This window comes from Eubalaena glacialis, chromosome 19, assembly GCF_028564815.1.
Source record: "Eubalaena glacialis isolate mEubGla1 chromosome 19, mEubGla1.1.hap2.+ XY, whole genome shotgun sequence".
Classification (NCBI taxonomy): Eukaryota; Metazoa; Chordata; class Mammalia; order Artiodactyla; family Balaenidae; genus Eubalaena; species Eubalaena glacialis.
In genome coordinates, this window is record NC_083734.1 from 26,634,130 (window position 1) to 26,656,983 (window position 22,854).

The following is a 22,854-nucleotide window of genomic DNA, read 5'->3' on the forward strand; positions in this document are numbered from 1 at the left end:
ATGGTCAAGACAAATAAAGTTGGGTCCAAGGTAGCAGTTTCAGCACAGAAAGGGGCCGAGGTTACTAACACAACCCCTCAGCGAGGACATGCATACGATCTTGCCTCAAGCCAGCGGAGTGTCACGGCCTCCATGATCCCTTCAGCCCATCGAAGATCAGAAGCTGGGCATTCCACCATTCCCCATTTAGCATCAGAGTACCCTCGATCTAGCTCCCCCCACTCAGGGCCAGGCGTCTCTGGAGCACCCAGCTGTCGAACCGAGACCCGATCAAAATCTGAAGCATACCGCCATGCTGTCCAGATGCAGCGGAATGTTAGTACATCCAGAGAGGAAGCAACTAGAAGAGGGGGTGAGAGCAAACCAGGGCGTGATATCAATAATCGCTACTCATTAATTCCAGATGCCAAATCCTCTCGCCGGTTGAGTTTTGTCGACCAGAAAGACAACTTCACAATCTTAGAAGAAGACCCACCCTCCAAGGTCCAGTACCCACAAGGGGTCAGAGTTCCCCATAGGCCTTTGGTTTATCCAAAGGATGAAGCAGTCCAAACTGAGCCCACTCGAAAGAGTTTGACTGCTGCTGATATCAGATCTCCAAGGAGACCCTCTAGCCCAGAACGCAACGACAGCCGCATCTGTACAGACTCTCGACCAACCCAGAGAAGGATCCCTGGCCAAGAATCTGAAATGGGCTGTCAAAACTCAATTTACACAGAACCTAAGGCCTTGCATAGAAGTATGAACTTGGAATCATCCCTCAGACTCTCCTTCCTTAAAGATTTGGATGGTGGACATAAAGTTTCTATGCGCCCAGAGCCTGAGTCTATCCGCAAGCATTCTGTCTACACCGAAACCAAGTCCTTCCCAAAGGTCTTAATATCATCAGAAGTGGAGCCCAACGTGAAGTCCTCAATCCGAGGAGACAGTGAGGGTGGCCGCAGGGTCACCATCTCCCCCGGGGGACAGTCAGCTTCCCGTGTGACATCTCGAGCCATGTCTGAGAGCCCCCGCAAATCTTCCACGTTTGTCAGTCCAGAGCCCATCTATAAGCAGCATACCACAAGACCCTCAAAAAGTACTTATGTGTCCTCAGGACCCACACTTAGGCATCCAGAGCCCTCTGGAAAGCCCTCTGTCCATGCAGAACTGGAACTGACCCCTCGGCCCTTACCCCCTCGGTCCTTACCGAGATATGGGCCAGACTCCTCATGGTGGGCCTTACTCAACACTGAAGTTGAAATGCCCCAAAGCAGGCCAATAACACTTGATTCCGAGCCTAAGTGCCCTTCTCCCGTAGACCCTTCAATGCCCTTTTTTGAAATGGAATCAAGCCCTTTCTGTGAGGATCTGATGTTCCAGAGAAGGAAGGCAAGTCCATCACCACCACCACCACCAAAGGAGTCTCCAAGCCCGGAACCACGGAGGGAAGTGCCACAGGTCCCCAAGCACACCTCCAAACAACCCATTCAAAGGTTTAGTGCTTTCTTCTTGGGTATGTGAAGAAGCAGACTACCCAGGTGCAGCCCCAATTTAGTGAGGTGGGATGCTGGGGTGGGCAAGAAGTTCCCCCTCTGTATTCTGGGCCTCAGAGCTGCCCTCCTGCCAGAGCCAAAGTTAGACCCATCCTTGAGCCCATTGCTCCATTCCTTCCCCACCAGCTTCTCTGAGCTCCAAGCTAATGACATCGATGACGATGCTTGGGCCAGCGTCAGGCATTGACTCTTCCAGGCAACGCTGCTTAGCCTTTCAATGGAAGGTAGTAGAGAGTGGTTTGCAGGGTGGGAAGTTACTTCCCGAGAGTGGAGATAAAGAACTGAGCTGGTTGAGGGCTGGTAAAGAGAATAAGGTCCTCAGGTAAATATTCTGGCAACAAAGTGGGGCATAAATGAGCTGGGACTTAGACTTCCAAGCGGGGAAAGGCATTAACAGTGGCACAAAGAGAGGGTGGGGAAAAAGGGAGAGGGAGAGTGGGAATGTGACATTTAGTCTCAGGCTGGAGGAGCTTCTTGGAGACATCAAGGGCTGAGGGCACCTTTGTGTGGAGAAATGTGGAGCTAGAAAGGGAGATGTTATGTAGTGAGGGGAGGGGGCGTGTATCCCACAGAGAGAAAAAAAAAAAGCAACAATCTCTGTTACTTTCAGATGTCTCTGAGGAAATGTACAATCGTGTCATCTGGTGGCTAAAAGGTCTGTGCTTTTCCCTCCTGTGGGTCCACTCTGGGGGGCTGGGAGGCAGGAGGACAGTTGGGAGGGTGGCTTCTGTATCCACAGAGCTAGATCTGTTAGCATGGTACATGCTGGGATTTTGACTTGAAGGGGCAGAGGAACTTCTCATCTTGCCTAAAATTCTACCATTAGAGTCATTCCTTTGGGACTTGAAAACTTTTTTCATTTTTAAGAGTCTCCTTTTAATGGGAAGGAGTCACTTTTGGAATGGAGAACGATTTAAGCCCATGGCCTTTCAGATTAGCTGGTCTTTACCTACCATGTGATAAAAAGCAAACATCAAAAGCCCCGTTAACACAAGCTACCTACTTCATGGTCTTACTCAGGGCTAACTCCAAACTTATTCAGGTTGAGGGGGTCTCCCCATGTGTCTCTCTGCTTCCTCAGAACCCTCTTCAAGCCCCCATCCCAGGATCTGGGAGGTACTTATTGGCTGCTGCCCTGGCAGGCTCTCCAGGGATGTCTAGGTGAGGACATCAGTGGGTCCTGCAGCCAGCCAACTTGAGAATCCCCAGGGTCTGACCACCCCTCCCAACTCACTTTGTGCTCTTGACCTCTCTGATAGGAGGGAAGGTGGGAACCAGTCCTAATACAGAGCATCTTAGTGGCAAGGAATTCCTGCTTCAAGCGTTATGGACCAAAACATGCTACAGCCCTGTGAGCACAAGAGAGGCCAGGGCTCTAGATGAGGACATTCCTAGAGAGGAGAGAGCCCTGGGAATGCAATCCAGTCCCCACCAGCAGTCCTGCCCCTCAGGGGAGCAAAGATCCATAAAGGAGAGGTTTTTAGAATAAGGACTCTGGAGTTATATCATTGGGTTTGAGCCCTGTGTCCACTGTTTTCTGACTGTGACCTTAGGTAAGTTATTTTACCTCTCCAATCATTAGTTTCCCCATCTGTTGTTAGGAACAATGGATTCCTCTTAAGGTTCTTGCAAGGACTCGCCAAGCTATTACATGTAAAGCACTTAGCATGGTGCCTGGCAACAGTGAGCATACAGTAAATGCTAGCCGTTGTTATTTGGGCCACTTTGGACTAGGAAGGAATTTGGGCCAGGTTGTGCCCAAGTCCACTGGACATCTTTAGTAAAATTCTCTTTTTCCCCTCCTGTTGGCACTCTCTGAATTCCATTTGCTGCCCCCCTGGGAATGCCTGGCTCCTACTCTCTCCATTATGACAGATGAGGAGGTAAGAACGCCCCTGGGAAGTTACTTCCCATCTTTCCGTGCTCCCCCTTATCCAAGTGCCTCTCTCACCCTTTAATGGAAGCAGATGTGAAAGGAGACAGACAGAGGTGCTCCCTATGGTTGGGCAGGTTGTCCACTGCACAAGGGCACCTGGCAGAGAAGCAGGGGCTGACATCTAGCCTGTGTTCCACTTGCCAAGCTGTGCACCTATAGGGCTGCATCTCCCCAGAGGGGCATTTACATGAAGGTACCAGAGCTAGTTGCAACGCTGGAGAGAAAGAGTAGAGACCTTTTGGCAAACGATGAATCCTGCCAAGTGCTCTGTGGGAAGGCTGTCTGGGAAGCCATAGGTTGGATCCATCCCCGCTTGGCTCTCCCCTCTCCAGCCTAGGGCACTCCAGAAAGGGGACACTTTTCTGGGTTACACACTATTTGAGTCCTCAACTTGGAAAGGCACAAGGTGAACTCTGCTCTCGGCAGCCCTGTGTCCTGAATTTGGCAAAGAGTGTCCTGATTTCACAGTGCGTTGTTCCTATAAGTACTTTCATTCTTCTTGGTCCATGTTTGATAAGACAGTCCAAGCTCTTTTGCCTTCGTTCTTTCTCTTGCCATATCTCTCCCTTACCCAAAGTCCAGCATGGCCTCTAAGGGACTAGCCCATTCATGGACTAGCCCAGGATGGACAGTTGACTACAGATGGAAAACAAATGAGATGTGTGCGTGGCAGGGGAGAACAGCCTGAACTCAGATAACGGAACAGCTGCAGGGGATGTGCCAGAAATGCGGCTGCCACCCCCTCTGCCATGGCTGCTTATCTAGCCCTGTGCCCTGAGCTCAGCTGTGGGGGGGAGCAGCTACTTTTAGAGATTATCTCCATGCAAGACAGTAAATCCTTCTCTCCCTCCTGCCTTTCTCTCTTCCTTCCTTTCTCTTTTTCTCCCTTCGTTCCATAAACAGTTTTTATTCAGACGCTTAGCACTCTGCTAGGCACTATTGAGGAAACCATTGAAGCCTCACAGCACACACATTCTTTGGCCTTGAGAAACTTACCATCTGGATGGGGAGATAAGACATATGGGCAGGAAACATTTAAACAACAATATGAAATAGTCTGTGCTCAAATGTTCAAATGAACGCAACAGACTGAATAAGTGCTCTTGGAGGGTCTTAGGAGAGAGGGAGTCAGCAGGGAATTTGCGGGGAGGTGGTCAGGTTACCAGCTCCTTCCCGAAGCCAGGGGGATATCTTAACAGCCAGCCTCTTGCTCACCCCTTGATGCAAACCTATACCTTTGGGAAGGGATTAGTATTTCCCCTCATTCAGGATATGATGCTTTTGACAGAGCAAGTTCCTCCCTGTTTTTCTCCAGCTTGCCCTCTTTCTTTATGCATCTTGTTTTAGTTTAGGAAGTCAAAAGCCTTGGCAGCAGGACGGCTCCTTCTCAAAATAGCTCTTATCCTGTCTTGATAATTGCAGCTCTCCAGCCTGTTCAGCAGCAGAGCTGCTCCCCAGAAGCTGGGAAGAGAAGACTCCCAGGCAGCGGGGCCTGCTGGTCTTCTCTGGATCTCTGGAAGTGGGTGGCATGGAGGTGGGCCCGGTACTCTCCTCACAGGGTGTGCAAGAGCTAGGCCTTCCTCAGACTGTTCCCTAGGCTGCATGGCCCACAGGCAGTCCCAGGATGAAGACTCTGTGGTGCTGGTGTCCAAGGCCTCTGGTTCCTCTCATCTAGGAATGGTTGACTGTGGAGTCTGGTCCAGATTCCATTCCCGGCAGGAATTCTCTGGTGGCCCAGCCACGGCGCCTGGCTCGTGGATGGCAGCCTGTTTGTCGCTGAGCTTCACAAGCCCTTCTGGGTCCACAGCTGGGGACGGAGCATGATTCAGCCTCCTCCCAGGCGGCCCCTCAAGACCTTTCTGTCTAAGCAGCAGGGTAGACGGATGCTTCTCATCCTTGGATTGGGACATTAGGGACTGGAGTCTTCCCGGAGGAGGTTATGCTGGACTGAGGGAAACATTCCTGGTGGGGTTTTTTTTGGTATCAGAACCAGCAGAAGCTCAATAGGAAGGTCCTGAGGGTGCCCTATGCGGTCAGCGGGGGCTGTCTTCTCACACAACCCTGGGGAATTCCCTGGAATAAAGCAGCTCTTGTTGGGAGGGGCTGCCCTGGTCCCAAGATCCTGTGTCCTCAAGGCACCTAACCTACTCACCCTTAGATGTGCTGTCAGGGAACAAGGTGGTCTACTCCCTGCTGTATCAATTATGCACGGAATCAACTCTGGAAAACAGCAGGAACAAAAAGAGGCTGTTTCAGTGATGCCTAAGGCAGACTTCAGTATCTTAAGGGTGACATGTCATTTGTCCCTAGGGGATGGGATAGCCAGCCTCCTCTTGGCTCCTGAGTCACAGGGAAGTTTTGCTCAGGTAGACTAACCTGGCAAGGAGGAACCCAGAGCCTTGGAGCAGCATAGGGAGGCTCCGCATTCCTGGGGATGTTAACAGAATCCTAGGATATGGGCTGTCTGGAGGGAACCCCAGAATCATTTTCCTACCCCCTCATTTTCTCTTGCTTTGTACAGAGGCTCATAGTTGAAAGGGAAGGGGGTTGTTGAAAGGATGGAGCAGAGCTGCTGAAAATGGGGCAGGGCACCTTGGGAGGCTTTTCATAGCAGCCTGACCCTCGCTACCCCGCTGCTTTTCCTGTCAGATGGTACCTTGTTCACTGCAGCTATCATGGGCAGTCAAGCCCAGAGCAGGATGGGAGGTTGGAGACCTCTGGCCCAGACTTGCTATTTTGGGGACAGGCTAGGTTGACCAACTCATCAGGGTTTGTCCCGGGTGTTCCTGACTTTAACACTGAAAGTCTTGCATCCTGGGAACTCCCTGAGCCCTGAGCAAACCGGGACAGTTGGTCACCCTAGGACAGATGGTGTGGTATGCCTCAGCAAGAGCCTCTGGAAGCACAGGGCAGGGGGGTAATGTCCTACCTCTACCGGGAGACGTGGGCAGATTACTCCCTCTGTCCGTACAAAGAGGGCAGGAAAATGCTATGCCTTCTTCCCGAGCTTGATGGCAGAATCCCTTCATTTTTTTGTTCTGCCCAGAATGAGCACACATAGGGAAGAATCAGCCACATCCATTTTGGACTTTCTAGTGTATTTCCAGAAGCTACTTGGTTCCCTGCCTGGAACCCATCTCCAACATTACACATTTCTATCAGAGTAGTTTGGTGCTGTTTAAAATGGTGGGTTTTTCAGGTAAGAAGAGAGACAGTGGGCCTGAGTAGACTAGGGAGCTTGGCTTCAGAGGGTAGGTGCATACTCAAATGAGGAAGCCAATCTGTAATGCAGAAGCCATCTGACAGCTGCACAGCCAGAGGAAGGCTGTCCTGAGTGACAGAAATGATCATGTCCCTTCACCCTCCTCTGCTCAGCTGCCTTTGGCCCCGCTGCCATGAGGGGAGAAGCAAGAGACAGCTGCACCTTGGGGGCTGAATGCAGGCCTGGAGGAGGGGGACAGAATGCAAGGCAGCTCCTGAGGGAAGCTCAGACTCTGACACTGTAGATGGAAGGACTGGATCAGCCAAAGTCATTTCCTTGGCACACCTACCACAGGCAAAGTCATCTAGCTCCAGGGGTCTCAACAGTGGCTGTTTTGGGGAATTGGGTTCAGTAAGTCTGAAACCAAGACCTGTTTTCTAGAGATAGAGTGGTGTCTAGCTGGAGAAGCTGACTCCACAGTTGGTGGCAGCATGGTCATTCCAGTGTCACTTTAGTCTAAGGCTTTTCTCCCATCCCTCTACACCCATTACACGTGCACATGCTCATTCTTTGGAGGGAAGGCATTTGAAATAGTCACAGTTGACAGTTGCTAGTTTGGTGTTGATAATTTCGGTGTTAGCTGAGATAATAGCCGCCATTCATTTTAGTGATTATACCAGCGCTAAGTGTATTGCCTTAGTGAATCTTCACAGCAAACCTATGAGGTAGACTTTTTCTCCCTATCTCACAGATGAAGACACCGAGGCCCAGAGCTTGCTCATCAATGCCTGGAGCGCTCTAGGGAGCATCTTGCCCCAGGGGTTCGTATGTGGTGTATAAACCCTTTTTCTGTAGTCACATATTCCTGGAAGATAACTTCGTGATATTTCAGTAGCACCGTTAGATATCAAGAATTGTGAGAGGAAAGGTTGTAGTGGGGGTAACATCTGGGTCTCTGCGTTTGAACTGAGAGGCTGGGAGGTCAGCGTGAGCTGGTAAACAGCCAGAATGAAGGGCAGGTTATGGGTCAGCGAAGCCCATAGCCTCAAGGCTTGTCTGTACTCCAAAATCAGAGTGGAAACTAAGCAATGATTCCTCTCGGTCAATCCATATTGATCAGACATCTCTTGGGGGCAGAGGCCTGATCACCCAGGCAGACATCGCATGACAGATTCACTGAGTTGAAGTGAGTAGAGGTTAAAGTAGAAAACATACTCCCTGTCCTTGAGGGGCTTGTGGTTAATTTGGAGAGAAAAGTATACAGATGGGTCACTTGAAAGGAAGTGAATATCAAAGGACAAACAAAGTCCAGGGTAACGAGTCAGCAAAGCTTCCAGCATGGAGGCGCTTGGAGGGTAAACACCAGGGGGAGACAGATTTGGGCTCAGTATAATGAAGACCTTGGTAACTCACCACCCAAAGATTGAAGGGCAGCTGTTAGAGTCAGTGAGTTTTTGGCCATGGAAGATATTCGAGCAGAGGCTGGAAGGTCAAGGGAGGGGGACTTGAAGGGAGTCAGACATGCAGGGGGTAGTGGTATTAGGAGGTGTGTAAGTCCCTTCCATCCCTGAGCCTCCTGTGCCCTGCCCTGCCGCAGAGAGGATGTTGGAAGGGCCCTCTGGCTGGCTTCTATCACCCTGCTGGCTCTGGAACTGTCCCTTGCTGCGGCCGTTCAGCAGGTGCCAGGAAACTGTGTTCCCTGACCTTGCCACCCACATCTCATGCCTGCCCCAGAATCATGGGACACTGGGGAGCAATAAGGGAAGGAGTGAGGCTTAGGATATTTTGGTTTCTTGCCTCTGCACAGACCTTGCTGGACAGACTGGCTAAGGTTTCCTTGAAAGACACAAGCCAGTGATAGATAGACGTTTGGCTCCACCAGGGCTCTCTGACTGTATCATCACTGACTCAACACCTCTGGGGCACAACACCTCTGGGTCACAACACCTCTGGGGCAGAGGTACTATTAGCTCTTGCACCACTTAAGGGAAACTGCTACCGAGAGGCAAATGTGGCCTTTGCTAGTCAGGCAGATCTGAAATCCTGATTTCTGGTGGTAATTACTCTTTATTCTTGACTTTGAACCTGGGCCCTGGCTTGGCCCAAGTGCAGCATCCTTGTTTGCCATCACTGTGCCATATACCCTTCACCCATGGGTGGGCAGGAAAGATCCAGTGGAGCGGGGGCCAGGTTGTTTTCCATAAAGACCATGTTAGCCTGATCTAACTAGAGGGAGCCCAGGACAGCAGACTGGGGCCGTGGTTGCTGATATGAGTTTCCCAGAAGAATCACCCTCTGTGCAAGGTATGTGTCGACTCTCCAGACGCTTGGCTTGAATACCCCACCCCAGCAGTGCCCCGGAAATTGTATCCTAGTCAAGGACATCAATGCCTGGTGGGACGTTGAATTTCTTTCTTTCTTTCTTTCTTTCTTTCTTTCTTCCTTCCTTCCATCCTTCCTCCCTTCCTTCCTTCCTTCCTTCCTCCCTTCCTTCCTTTCTTTTCTGCCTGCATGGCTTGAGGGATCTCAGTTCCCCAACCAGGGACTGAACCCAGGCCCCAGCAGTGAAAGCCTGGAATCCTAACCACTAGGCCACCAGGGAACTCCCGGGATGTTGAATTTCAAGAGAGAACCAGAGCTCCAAGAACTGAGGGGCACTGAGGCAAGGTTGGCCAGACAACCTGCTGGCTGGAGGTGGCACAGAGCACACAGTGATCAGTGACTCACACAAGGGCTGCTATATCTCAGCCCTGCTTCTGACCAAGTGTCAGACTCTACCTGTCCCAATATAGAACATGAGAGCTGGAGTTGAGGGTAGAACAATCCTCTCTTTCAACGGGGGAAACAGAAGCACAGGGAGGGGAAGGGATTTTCAGGCAGTGAGATAATTGCCAGAGCTGGCATGGGGACTTACTCCCAGGCCAAGTTCTCATGGAGACCCCTGAATTGCTGCAGGGCTAGCATGCGGGACTGTATAGGTAGAGTGACCCAGAGTCTACCTTAGGCTTTTATTTTGCCCAGCCCATGCTTCATGTTGGGCCTGTGACCATCAAGACCACAAGATTCTTGGCTTAGAGATGAGTTCCATGGTCCCTTCCTCTTTTGGGGCCTCACTTCCTTCAAAGCAAGCTGGCACCAACATGCCTTAGGAAACACAGGGCTCTCTGGGGTCCGGGCAGCAGGTGCCAGAGCAGAGCTGGGATTCCAGCTGCAGCTGAGGATGAGCTGCTAGCTGAGATGTGTTTGTGTCTGCACTTGAGCAGCAGCCAGAACTGGGGGAAGGAGGGACATTATGATTGTGGAAAACAAGGCTTTGTGATAGGGCCTGTCTTCCTTGACATAGGCTCTCTCCCTTGGGCCCAGAACCCACAGTCCAGGCCTTGCAGACTGAAGCATCCAAGAGGTATTCTTTTTTTTTTTTTTTTTTAATTTATTATTTATTTTGGCTGCGCTGGGTCTTAGTTGCGGCACGCAGGATCTTTGTTGCGACATGCGGACTTATTAGTTGCAGCATGCGTGCTACTTAGTTGCGGCATGCGAACTCCTAGTTGCAGCATGCATGCGGAATCTAGTTCCCCAACCAGGGATCGAACCCGGGCTCCCTGCACTTCTTTAAGCAATGACACCCCTTCTATCCTCCAGCCCACCATTGCCAAATATTCAATAGCAGCCCCATGTTTTCTGAACCTGATCTCACCTGTGGTACCCAGGCCCCCTCCCTCTCTCTGCTGAGTTTTGATGGATCCCAACCAAGACCACTGGGTCACGGATCAGACTGAAATAGTGTAGGGAGGCCTCTGGCACTTCTACCAATAGAGGGAGGGGGCCATGCCTGTGGCCTCAGTTTTGTCTAAAGTGTATTCAAGCCAGTCAGTCTGCCCTGGAAGAGGACTCTTGGAAGTCAGGGAGGGGCATGCTGCTGGAAACTTCCACAGAAGCCTGACCAGCTCAGACCTGTATTAGCTCAGGAAATCCCCACCAACTCCCCACCCCCTAAGCATCTATGTTCTCCTAGCTGCTGCTGACCCTTCTGAGCCTCTAATGCCTCTAAAGCTGCTGGGGCATCTGTTCCCACAGCATCTCACCTGCTTGCCCAGCATGGCCTCCCCTGAGGCCCTCGCCACCTTCCACAGCCACAGGCAAGGCTTCACTGCCCCGGAAAGGCCACTCAGCCTCTCCCTTCCATTCTTCCAACAGATGATCCCAGCATAATTTATGCAGCAAATCCTCTTTAATCTTTAATCTAGGGTCCTGCACGAAGGGAACCTCCTGTCTCTTCTTCACAGCTTGGCTGGAGGTGGAGATTGTCTGACATTCCACCTTAGGAGGTGTACAGAGGGTATGGACAATCGGTAACTTGGACATCAGCTGGGTTCAACTCCCACAAACCTTGTGGGCTCTCCAGGGTAACTGATCGTTTCTCTCCAACCTGTGAGGCAAACTCCCCTCTCCTTCCAAAGGTTTCTTCTCCTGGGGATACCAGGTGGGCCCTTCCTTTTTCTTTGGGGACTGGCTCAAGCCCCCACGGTGCTGCGCTGCCTGGGCAGGCCACTCTTTAGGGGCTAAGTAAGGAAGAGCCAAGTGACCAGCGAAGCCCTGTCCCGAGCGCCTCTCCACACCCTGTCTCCGGGGGTCGAGAGCTGCAAAGCCCCACGGCGGGCCGGCCACCCCTTGCCCAGCCGCCCCTTGCCCAGCCTGCGCCGGCTCCCCGCGCCGCGGAGGTGCAGGCCCCGCCCCGGGGCCGCCCCGCCCCGCCCCGCCCCCGCCGCCGGGCCCCGCCCCCGGCCGGTCCGCTCTCGGGGCGGCGGGCGGGGGCAGGCGGTGTGGCGAGGTCGGCACGCAGCTCCGGCCGCGGGTAGCTCGGGCGCTGTCCAGGCGGAGCCGGCCCGGCCCGGCCCGGGCTGCAGCCATGGTAAGGCTGGCGGGCGCGGGGCGGGGCCGGGCGCGCAGGGCCCGCCGCTCCCGGGCGGCTTCGCCGAGACCCGCGGCGCCGCAGTCCAGGCTGTGCGGGGCGGGAGGCGCTGTCGCCTGCCGCGGGCACAGGCAGGCTGGCGGACGGCGCTGCGTCGCTGCTCCCAAGTTTCTTCTTCTGATGCGAGCAGACACGGAGTGGGCCCCGGCCCCCGGGGTGCTGCCCCGTTCTTGGACGAAGGGGTGGGTCCGTGCTGGGTGGGGAGGGGCGCCGGCCGAGACGCGCTGGTGGGCTGGGGTGAGTGAGTCAGGCAGGGGCGGAGGTGAGGGTCCCCACCCTTGCCTGGGTCAGCTGTTACCTGGGTGACTCTTCCTCGCCCACCTACCCTGGGCTCAGGGACCAGCACCAACTTCCTTGGAAAACACACACAGGAGGCCCGCAAACACTGCCTGACTCCCCAGGAGGGATGGTGAGACGCTTGGGCCCTCCCTTCCCACAACACCGTCTGCCCAGGGACCTCGGAGAGAGGGAGGCCCAGCCACCATCCTACCCCGTGGGATCAGCTATATCCCTCTGCCTGTGAGACAGGAACCATGGGGAATCTTCCTCTTGCTGCATCCTACCCCCTCCCCCGAAACCAGGTCCCTCTGCAGTGATGCAGGGTGGAGGGAACTCATTCCTGCCACCTGCCTGTGGTGGGAGGAGAAACAGTAACCCCAGCCAACCTCCCTGAAGACCCCCCAGGTAGGAAGTTTTGATGTTTGGCTGTGAGGGTGCAAGCTCTTTTCCTGCCATCATTGCCAGAGCCTGCCACAAACACATTATGCTGAGTGTCAGGGCCTCCAGGCCCTATGCCAGCTTCTCCTCCCAGTCTGGAAGCCCCCTAGCCTTTGCCCTCTGCATTGGGAAGCACAGGCTGTTTACAGCAGGAGGAGATCAGTGACCAGCCTGTGGGGCAGGATGTTGGCTGTGGGCAGCCTCCAGAAAGGAACTCCCTGGGCCCTGTGGAATCAGAAGCTTCCAGGTCTAGAAAGGCCAACCTTTTGGGCTCTTCTCTCTCAAGCTGTGTCCAGGCCGAGGCCCAAGTCTTGGCCAGGAAGTCTTGGCGACACTGTGACCTTCCCCAAAGTGGGGTTTCCTGGGAGAGGCCAAGTGGTGCCTGCCTTTATCCCTGCCCCCATCCTTCTCCTCACATGGGGACGGACAGACTGATTGTACCAGGGATGGAAGCCTGGGGGAGCACTGATTGTTCTTAGTGCCAAGTGTCCCTAGTGCAGGGGCCGAGAGGGGCTTTTTCTGCCACACACTAAGTTCAGTTCAGCTGAGGTCTTGGTGCTTCAACTTGGCTGAGGCCACCCTGTTCCTCTGTATTTAAAGGCACCCCGTCACCACCAGAGTCCTCAGCCTCAGGCCCCTGCCTCAAGCCAGCCCAGTCCTTAAGCTGACTGGGTTCATGTCAAGCCAGACTTCTCTATGAGGGTCACTTTGTGAAAGGAGATCAGGCACCCAGCTGCTTCAGAGATCAGTGGGGAGAGCTCCCCAGCCCAGGAGCCCCAGGGGTTTTTAATTGGCATGCAGAAAGAATGACTTGGCTAACATTAATAACCATCCTGTGACTTGAGATGTACCTTCTCTCCCCAGGTTCAAAGCAGCTTGAGGTATCTGTCATCTGGGAGTGCTTTCTTTCCCCAGCCTTCCTGGGAGGCAAGGAAGGGCCATTCACAACTGGACATTAAGGCCCTGAAATTAAGACACTATTCAAAATCACAAAGGGTATTTCTAGCCAAACCAGAAACACTGGCCTCCTGACTCCTAGTCAAGTGCTCCATCTGCACACTCCCAGTTAGGTCCCTCAATTTGTCTCCCACCTAATCGGCAACTTTGAAGCCTCTGGGATCCCAGTCTCTCCTTGACCTGAACTCATGCCCCTCAGAGACCAAGTGTTAGCAGCTCCCCTGCTGACTCTCTGAAAGTGATGGGGTGATGAAAGTGATACACGTCCCCATGAGTCAGAGGTCAGGTATCCTAGGATGGGAGGAGTCCCTGCAGCAAAGGCCTCTCCGTGGCTGGGACTCTCTTCAGGGAAATCTAGGGGCAGATTTCTGAAGGCAGTGCGGTTCTCCAATGAGAGGACACAGAGGGACACTGGGAAGAAAAGTGGGGCCATTCCTAAGAGAACATACACCCAGGGGATTATAGGACACCCCCCACTACTTCAGCACTGCTTGAAGTTAAGGTGAAAGAGATTGGAATCCTTTGGGACTGGAGTCTCCTGGGTAGCTGCCCCATGTACTGATGGACCAGGTCACCTTGGGGACAGGTCTCAACCCTCTGACAGGCCTCAGTGTCCTTGGGGGTTACAGGAGAGGCCAAGTGGATCAAGAGCCTGTGTTGCAGACAGACTTGGGAGGCTGGTGCTGTGCCCATCGGGGTAGGCAGCGGGCAGGCATCATGGGGCAGCCAATCAGAGGAGGAGGGGACTGCAGAAAAAACGAGTGATCCTGCTGCAGCTGAGCTGTCCATGGAGGGTGGGAGCCAAGGAAGGGAGGAGGAGGGGTTGGGGAAGGACATTCCACAGGCTTTTTTGGCCCCTGACAGAGACAGAGGGGTCAGAGAGAAAGGGAAAGGAGCAAGTCAGGACGCTGGATTACAACAAGAGCATCAAGACCAGGCTGGTTCTGTGTGTGAGGAACTTTTCTTGGGAGATAAAATTAGACCTAGAGCTTGCTGACAGGGAGTCTGAAGCGTGGGACATGGACCGTTCACTGGGATGGCAAGGCAGTTCTGTCCCTGAGGACAGAACTGAAGCTGGGGTAAGGTGCTGCTCTGGGAGATGGGTGGACCCGCCCTGTCTTCCCCCTGCATTGGCTGGGATTGGGGCTCAAAGTCAGAAAATGATTTGGTCACTGGCGGAGCCGGGGGCAGGGAAGGACAGACAGGAGGTGAGGCTCCTCGTGCCCTGACTCCTTGTCTAGAGCCCCTGTGGGCCCCTCCGTGCTGATGAGCAGCTCCCTGGCATGGAGAGTGGTGCTGGGTTCCTGGTGACGCTACTTGAAGATTGCAAGGGCTGGGGGTCTCCATCAGTGCCTTCCTTTCTCCCTTGCTGCCCCGCTGCTCAGTGCCCCTGGGGAAAACCAGGCGGAGTGCAGTCCTCTCTCTCCCACCCTCAGCCTGACCCCCAGACTGACTGCTGGGTCACTGTGGGGTTGTGCAGAGGGGCAGGATTTTCCCGAATTCCCCAGACTCTTCAGCTGCCAGAAAACAAGACCTGCCTCCCCCAGCCCCATCCCTTCTCTGTTGCCATATAATTAATCGTCCAAGCTGGGACACTTTGCAGAGTGAAAAGGGGCAATTATGCCAGAACAACAAACATAAACTGGGATGTATGGTCACCCCACCGGCCCCCACAAATACTGTGGGTAAGAAAAAGCCTGTTGGGTCAGGCTTGCCTCAGGACTGTCTCTTCTGGCCACTTGGCTCCTACCTGCTGGTTCCAGTTTCCATCTAAAAGACCCCTTTTCCTGTCTAGGCAAGCCCTGGAGACTACGGCTATCAGCAGGTATGGGGACTTGAGAGGCCACAGCCTGGAAGTAGCTCTTAGGGGACTTTCCCCTCTAGCCTCCCCCTCCAGTCCCTTCCCTCTGCATAAACCTGGCAGCGTGACTGCATCCCTCAGTTCTTCCCTTTGTAAAACGGGGGCCTGCAGGAAGGCCGCGGCCATGTTATCTCCCCTCACCCTGGCTGGGACTCCGCAGTGGCCTGGGGTAGCCCCCACTGGCTTGGCTGATTCCCAGAGGGTGAGTCAGACTGTGAAGCCGGCCCTTGTCCGTTGTCTGGGGGAGGCACGTGGGTTTTGTGAGGCCGAGCTGAGCCCAGCACCGCCAGGCACTCCGCAACGGGGGCTGGCCCCAAAGGAGAGAGAGGAGGCTTTAGGGTCTGGAGCTGAGGGTCAGAGTGGGGGGGGGTGGCCTGTCTTCCCAGCTGGAGATGGAGTGGAGCAGGTCTCCACAGAGGAACCAGCCCCCCCCACCCCTGGCCTACCACCCGTGCGGTTCACAGTTGAGACCAGACCCCCTCCTGCACTGCAGGCTAAAGCCTATCTCTGGGCACAGGGGGCAAGGGGCAGCTGCGGGTGCTTCCCCCTACACATCCCTCACAGTTGGGGGCTGTCAGAAGTGTCCTTCCATCCTCCCTCACCTGGTCCCTCCCAGCTCCCCTTCACCCACACTCAGCATCCACTGGCAGGTTTCCCCTTCGCTCCTGGGGCCCAGGCTCAGGCTCTGTGTGGCTCAGTGTCTGGAATAAGGGGGGTCAGGTCAGCTGTACTGAGTTCTGGGCAGTGAGTCCTGGGGAGTGAGCACCTCCAGTAGAGTCTGCACCTCAGTCCCAGAGCTCAGCGACTGCAGTGACAGGAGGCGAAGAGACCCCTGCTGGCTCCTGATTTGCCTGGGGCTGGCAGCTCCCTTCTCCCCTCCCTCACTCCTTCCTGCCCCTACCCCATTCTGGCTGTCTGCACTCTCCTTGAGTCCTGAGCCTCATTCTCCTCTCGGCTCTAACGCCTCTGTCTGCTCCCCCTCATTCAGCCTGACTTCCTGGCCTTTGGGGCCGTCCCTGGTCCTGGCTCAGAAGGGCAGCCTCAACAAGCACCCTGTTGACAGGGAGCGTTGGGACTGGAGCTACTCGGTTCCCCAGAGCAGTTTGCAAGGGCTCTGGGGGCTGCCCAGGGCTGCTGCGGGACCCAGGGCCTTTCCTGACGTCTTGGACCCTTGGACCAGGGAGGCGTGTGAGCAGCTGCGGGAGGGATGGTGAGCGCTTCCTCTGGCTTGGCCGCATGTGCAGTTTCTTTCCTTTCTAACCATAAGTGCTTTCCTTTCTCCCTCTCGCCTTCTCCTGTCTTCCTCCTTCATTCTTCCCTTCCTGCCACCTGCCCGCCTACCCCACCCCACCCCGAACCCTCAGATCAAGCGCTTTCTGGAGGACGCGGATGATGCAGAACTGAACAAGTTCGTGAAGGATTTCCCAGGAAGCGAGACCTACCACCAACCAGAGGCCAAGACCTGGGTGTCCAGGCCCCAAATCCTGGCGCCGAGGCCCCAGGCCTCGGACCTCTGCCAGGATGACCTGGAGTTCAGACCCCCTTCGTGGCCCCAGCCCTCTGACAGCCAGCAGTACATCTCTGCCTCAGCCCCTCTCAGCCCCTCAGCCCGGCCCCGCAGCCCGTGGGGCAAGCTCGATCCCTATGACTCCTCTGAGGTAGAGCCTCCAGCCCTGGCCTTGCCTTTCAGTGGGCTGGTGCAGGAGGACCCAGGGAGGGAGCCCGAGTGTGTGTGTACGTGCACGTGTGTGTGTGTGTGTGTGTGCGCACGCATGTGCGTGCTGAGCTGGAGCCCCTCTCTGTCCTGTGTTGGCCCCAACTCTGTGGTGTCACCCCCCAGGTACGTTGGAAACTGACAATATCAGCAGGGACAGGAGCCCAGCTGGTAGCCCCAGATGGGGCCTCAAAGGAGCCTGGCACTGCTCTTTCAGGCTGGCGTTGGGTCCTGGGGTTCTTCTGCCTCCACCCTGATGCACTCTGCCTTCTCGTCCACTAGGATGACAAGGAGTATGTGGGCTTTGCGACCCTCCCCAATCAAGTCCACCGAAAGTCCGTGAAGAAAGGTTTTGACTTTACCCTCATGGTGGCAGGTAGAGCAGGGGCGGGGCAGGGCAGGGCTGGGCAAGAGGTGTTTCAAGTGGGGATGGTCTGTATGTGGGGAGTGGGTATGGGTAGGGCAGGAGAAAGCCAGGGGCTGTGCCTTTTTTTCAAAATAGCTGGGAGACGTGGGTGGCCAAAAGTATGTATACGTTGCAGGGGAGGGGGTGGTGACAGGTACAAAGAACATTTAACCCTCAGTTTTCTAGTAGTTGCCTTTCTCTGTGTGACCTTGGGCAATCTCTTATCCTCTCTGGGCCTCATCCAAATGAGAAGGCTGGACGAGCTCTTGCCTCTGCTTCCTTCCAGCTCTGCTGTGGTTTAGTTAGTCTCTTCCCAATTAGGTAAGAGAGCAGCTGCCCCCGCAACCCCGCCACCTTGGTCTGGTGGGGTTGCCTCTTGGTTACAGATCTGATTTGGTGCCTCTGTCCTCTCTCCCCTGTCAGGAGAGTCTGGTCTGGGGAAATCCACTCTCGTCAATAGCCTCTTCCTCACTGATCTGTACCGGGACCGGAAACTCCTCAGTGCTGAAGGTGAGGAAAGGAGAGGAGCATGGAGACAGGCAGGCAGAGCTGACTTGGGAAATCGAACTGACTGCAGGCTCTGAGGGATGGGGCCTTCCCCAGCATGCAGGGAGCCGTGGCTTCCTAGAGAGACTGCCGGCATCTCTCTGTAGGCCTATTTAGCCTGGCAGCCCACCAGCCAGCTCCCTAAAGATTTGGGTGCCGAAGCAGGGCAGGGACCAGAATCCTGCTCTTGGAGTGAGTCTCTGACCCCCAAAGGATTCCAGGAATCCGAGAAAAGAGCCGGGAGCAGAGAAGAGGCTGGGGCCAGAGCCAACAGCCACCGGCATTTCCTGTGTTGGGAAATGTGCTCCTTGCTGGTTCCCAGAGAACAGGCCCCCAGGCAGCCCCCGGGGGCGGGAAGGGGGGCAATGTGGGTGAGGCAGTCTGGGCAGCACTGGCTGGGGTGGGTGGTGTGTCCTGACTGGGCAGGTCCTTGCCCTTGCCCTGGCCTCAGTTTCCCCCTTCTCCAGAGCGGATCATGCAAACAGTGGAGATCACTAAACATGCAGTGGACATAGAAGAGAAGGGTGTGAAGCTGCGGCTCACCATTGTGGACACACCGGGTTTTGGGGATGCGGTCAACAACACAGAGTGGTATGTCTGACCAAGCACAGCCCCTGCCCCGACCCCCACCAACTCCGTACACACACACAGGGGCGCACATAGGCTCAGACACACCCACAATTGTCAAGAAGAAGGGGTTTGTGCCCTCGAGCGTGCCACTGCCCTTTACCGGACAGCTGTCTCCTCTGTAAAGTGAGAGGGAAGGCCTTGGAACAGATGATCTCTAATGTTCCGTTGACTTGACCCACAATTCTAGAATGGGGTTGAGGACACAGATAGGAAAGAAGAGCCTCAAGAAAGCAAACACATGTGAAAACGTGTAGCACAGAGCCTGACATATAGTAGGTGGTCAGTAGTTGTCACCCTCCCTCCTTCCGTTCCTTTCACCAGCAACATTTTAGTTGCTACAAGCAAGTTATTAAAGGCGTGAGAGTGCGTGGAGGGAGGGGTGAGGGGAGAAATAAGAGGCAAAGGGAGAGCATGGGTGGAACTTTGTTTAAACTCCCGGGACCCTCTAGGCCACCTGCCAAAATAAAAGGTGGCTTGCCAGCCCCACCGCAATCATCCCTGACATTTTTTTCAGGAACTAGAAGGATGCTTAGATAATGGTCAGTCAGACAGACCTGAGTAGATGAGGAGGAGAATGGGTGATAAGGACAGGAGAAAAGGTGATGCCTTTGATGAGGGAGTTAGGCAGGGCGGTGCTGAGACACCTAGACAGATAGTTCAGATCTTGATTCAGCATTTAGGAACTGCGTGATCTTGAGCAAATGACCACATTCCCATTTCTTCAACTGAAAAATGCTGGCCTTACCACCTCACCCAGTTGATCTGAAAATCAACCCAGAAAGATGCATGTGAATATGCATTAAAGACGTACAGTTTTTACAGGGCTGTGTACATTATACTCATGAATATTAAGATGATAATGTCAGGATCAGTGAAACATAAAAGTGTGGGGTCCCCTGTTCAAAATGATTAAGAATTTCAGCATGGCCACAGCAGAGAATAAACCAAATGTGGGCCTCTCCGAGCGCAGGGCCCCGGTATAACTGCACGGGTCACACGCCCAGGAAGCTGACCCTGTATAATTGCCTCACAGACCGATCAGACCCTTACGGACCTTTCTGTGCTCTGAACCACTACCCCCTCCATTTGTGCTTGATCATTACAACACGTGACTTTCGGCTCAGCACACTGGTTCATCTTCAACTTCACGATCGAAGCCTTGAGGGGAAGGCCACTTCCCCTCACTGTACACTGTACACTGTGCTGGTACATGGTGCATGGTCTCTGTAAGTAGTCCTGCTGGATTGAGGTGGTCTCCAGTCATCACCACCCTTCCGGATCTGGGACTATGTCTCAGCAAACTGGGCTCGCCCTGAAACTCGAGCCCCAACCGGCACCTGCTTCCTACTTTAGCAAGTATCACTCCCTCCTTCAATCAGTCTACTTACCTCTTCTTGCCTTCCATAATAATAATAATTTCACTTGCCTGGCACCTCACAGTTTACAGTGTACCACCACATATACTCATTTAGTCAACCAGCAGGAATTTATTGAGCACAGACGAGGTGTCCAGCCTGTGCTGGACATGTTAAGGGGTGCAGAACAAGTGTAAATAATCCTTGTCACTGGGAGGCTTACAGTCTAGTGGCAGTGGGAGTGGGGGAGTGGGGGGGGCAGCAGGTCTCTAACGTGTGTCAATCAGGTAAAAACTTAGGTTAGTAAATGAGTTGGGCTTTGTGGTGGCAAACACTGAACTAGGAGTCAGAAGGCCAGAGGCTTGAGTGGGTAGAGAATTTGCTAGCTAAAGTGATCTGGATTAAGTCTCTTAGCAGCTCTGGATTTAGCTTCTTCATGTATAAAATGAGAATAATGATGCTCATAATGTCCACCCATCAGGGCACCTATCAGTGAGGATGAAACTCAATAACAGAAGAGCAAGAGACTTGAAAATTGAGGTTGTTGAATATATATATATATATATACACACACACATATAAAACCTCTGTGTGTGGTGAAGGGAAGGGGAGAGCAGTGTGCATTGCTGTAGTCACAGGAGCCTTCATGGAAGAGATGGTTCTTGGATATGGCTTTGAAGGATGGAGTGGGCTTGGAGAGGTGGAGGAGAGGATGGAACCACATGAACAAAGGCTCTGAGGCTGAACTGTGAACCTGACTTAGGGCTGCCCTGGCCTCCAGTTGGTTTTCACCTGCCGGCACCTTGCTAGTCTTATTGCTTTGTTTGGTCACCTGGGCTCTTTTCCGTTCATCAAGCTAGTATTTATTGACCTCTGTCTGTGTGCTTAGTCTGATTTTCTATCAGGATGTTTGAGATGCACCCCTGTCCCACCCAGGTACCTCCCTGAAGATGTAATAAAGCAAGTCAGGGAGTAGCAAAGTCTTGAAAAGACTGCTCGGGGCGTGGGCTCCTTGCAGTCCCAGAGCTCACCAGGCAGCCCTCACTCCCAGTTTCTCTGCTTGTCTGTCCCTGCCCCAGCTGGAAGCCTGTGGCAGAATACATCGACCAGCAGTTTGAGCAGTATTTCCGAGATGAGAGTGGCCTGAACCGTAAGAACATCCAAGACAACAGGGTGCACTGCTGCCTGTACTTCATCTCGCCCTTCGGCCACGGGTATGGTCTGAGCCTGAGGCTCCTGACACCACTGGGTGTTGCCAAGGGAACAGGCCAAGAGCACCAGGGGCAGGGCTGCCACCAGCAGGTGGTCACAGTTTCCTGTTCCCCAGGCTCCGGCCATTGGATGTTGAATTTATGAAGGCCCTGCATCAGCGGGTCAACATCGTGCCTATCTTGGCAAAGGCGGACACACTGACACCTCCAGAAGTGGAGCGCAAGAAACGCAAAGTGAGGGAAGCTGGTGGGGGAGGGGAGCAGGTGGGCTTCTGGAAAGGATGGGGTCCCCAGAACTATGGGCCCCTCATGTGTTTGCCAGATCCGGGAGGAGATTGAGCACTTTGGAATCAAGGTCTACCAGTTCCCAGACTGTGACTCTGACGAGGATGAGGACTTCAAATTACAGGACCAAGCCCTAAAGGTGGGGCCACCCCAGGGCATCCCTTTCCCATCTTGTTTCTTCTGGGCAGAAAAGGGAAGTAGAATTCTATATAAGGGTGGGCTATTGGGGTGGAAGAGGACCCTGGTTTCCTAGAATGAACCAGAGAAGATGAAGATACAGGTGGAAAGGAACAGGTGAGAATGGGGGTGTTGACAGACACCCCTAACTTCTTCCAGGAAAGCATCCCATTTGCTGTAATTGGGAGCAACACTGTGGTAGAGGCCAGAGGGCGGCGAGTTCGGGGCCGGCTCTACCCCTGGGGCATTGTGGAAGGTAAAGCACTGAGCTTGTGACCAGGGTATCTCCTTGCCCTCAGTGGTTCTCCTCTACCCATGCCCCTGGCTGACCCCTAGCCTTGCTGTGCAGTGGAAAACCCAGGGCACTGCGACTTTGTGAAGCTGCGGACAATGCTGGTGCGTACTCACATGCAGGACCTGAAGGACGTGACACGGGAGACACATTATGAGAACTACCGGGCACAGTGCATCCAGAGCATGACCCGCCTGGTGGTGAAAGAACGGAATCGCAAGTATGGCCAAAGGCCAGGACAGAGCTGGCAGGGGTGGGGTCCCAAGCACAGCCTTGGGTGAGACAAAGCCCTTCCTTTGTTCTGTAGGCTCTGGGCTCAATCCAAGCAGGTGCTGGGGTCTCCCTAGCCTTACCAATCCCCCTTTCCCCTCCCCCTCAGCAAACTGACTCGAGAGAGTGGTACCGACTTCCCCATTCCTGCTGTCCCACCTGGGACAGATCCAGAAACCGAGAGGCTGATCCGAGAGAAAGATGAGGAGGTGAGAATTGGGTGGGGCGGTAGGGGTTGCCAGCCTGAGAGGACCCCTGCTTAATCATAACCCTCAGTATCTCTTGGTTTGGGAATAGGAATATCCCTGGCCCTGGTACATACCTGGATCCTGGATTGGTAGCTTAGTGGTTCTACCCAGAGACTCCATCACACCTCAGGGCTACCAAGGCCCTGGCTGAAGGGATTAGAGGTTGGGGGCACTTCTCTAAATCTATAGGACTCTCTGAAAGGCCCAACTTTGATTCATGTGCCTGTTCCAGCTGCGACGGATGCAGGAGATGCTGCACAAAATCCAAAGACAGATGAAGGAGACCCATTAGCTGGCTTTCATCCCTGAATATTTAAACGCCGCCTCTTTGTCCCACCTATGCCGGCCCCTCCCAGCACCAGCTCTGCTCAGGCCCCTGCAGCTGCTGCCACTTCGCCTTACATCCCTGCTGCCTCCCCAGAGACTCAGAGGAAATAAAGTTTAACAAATCTGTAGGTGGCTTCTGGTGTCACTGTCTGTATCTTTATAAATTTGTTTATTTAATTTATTTATTTTTGGCTGCATTGGGTCTTCGTTGCT

At 54.0% G+C, this 22,854-nt stretch overlaps 1 protein-coding gene across 6 annotated transcripts; it reads left to right on the forward strand.

Annotated features, from left to right (window-relative positions):
- SEPTIN4 (septin 4) lies at window positions 1–22,767 on the forward strand. Of its 6 annotated transcripts, XM_061176807.1 has the most exons (14): window positions 1–1,495; window positions 2,146–2,190; window positions 3,411–3,418; window positions 16,545–16,838; window positions 17,177–17,270; window positions 17,724–17,810; window positions 18,314–18,437; window positions 20,911–21,045; window positions 21,159–21,276; window positions 21,365–21,466; window positions 21,664–21,760; window positions 21,854–22,016; window positions 22,176–22,275; window positions 22,547–22,767. In XM_061176807.1, the coding sequence occupies exons 1-14, from the start codon at window positions 1–3 to the stop codon at window positions 22,604–22,606; spliced, it is 2,922 nt and encodes a 973-aa protein (XP_061032790.1). In that variant the 3' UTR covers window positions 22,607–22,767. The 6 variants fall into 6 exon arrangements, with proteins under 6 accessions (XP_061032790.1, XP_061032793.1, XP_061032794.1 ...); XM_061176810.1 differs by lacking the exons at window positions 1–1,495; window positions 2,146–2,190; window positions 3,411–3,418 and adding an exon at window positions 11,471–11,585; XM_061176809.1 differs by lacking the exons at window positions 1–1,495; window positions 2,146–2,190; window positions 3,411–3,418 and adding an exon at window positions 14,171–14,398 and having other exon boundaries at window positions 17,177–17,243.
- The last annotated feature ends 87 nt before the right edge of the window (window positions 22,768–22,854 follow it).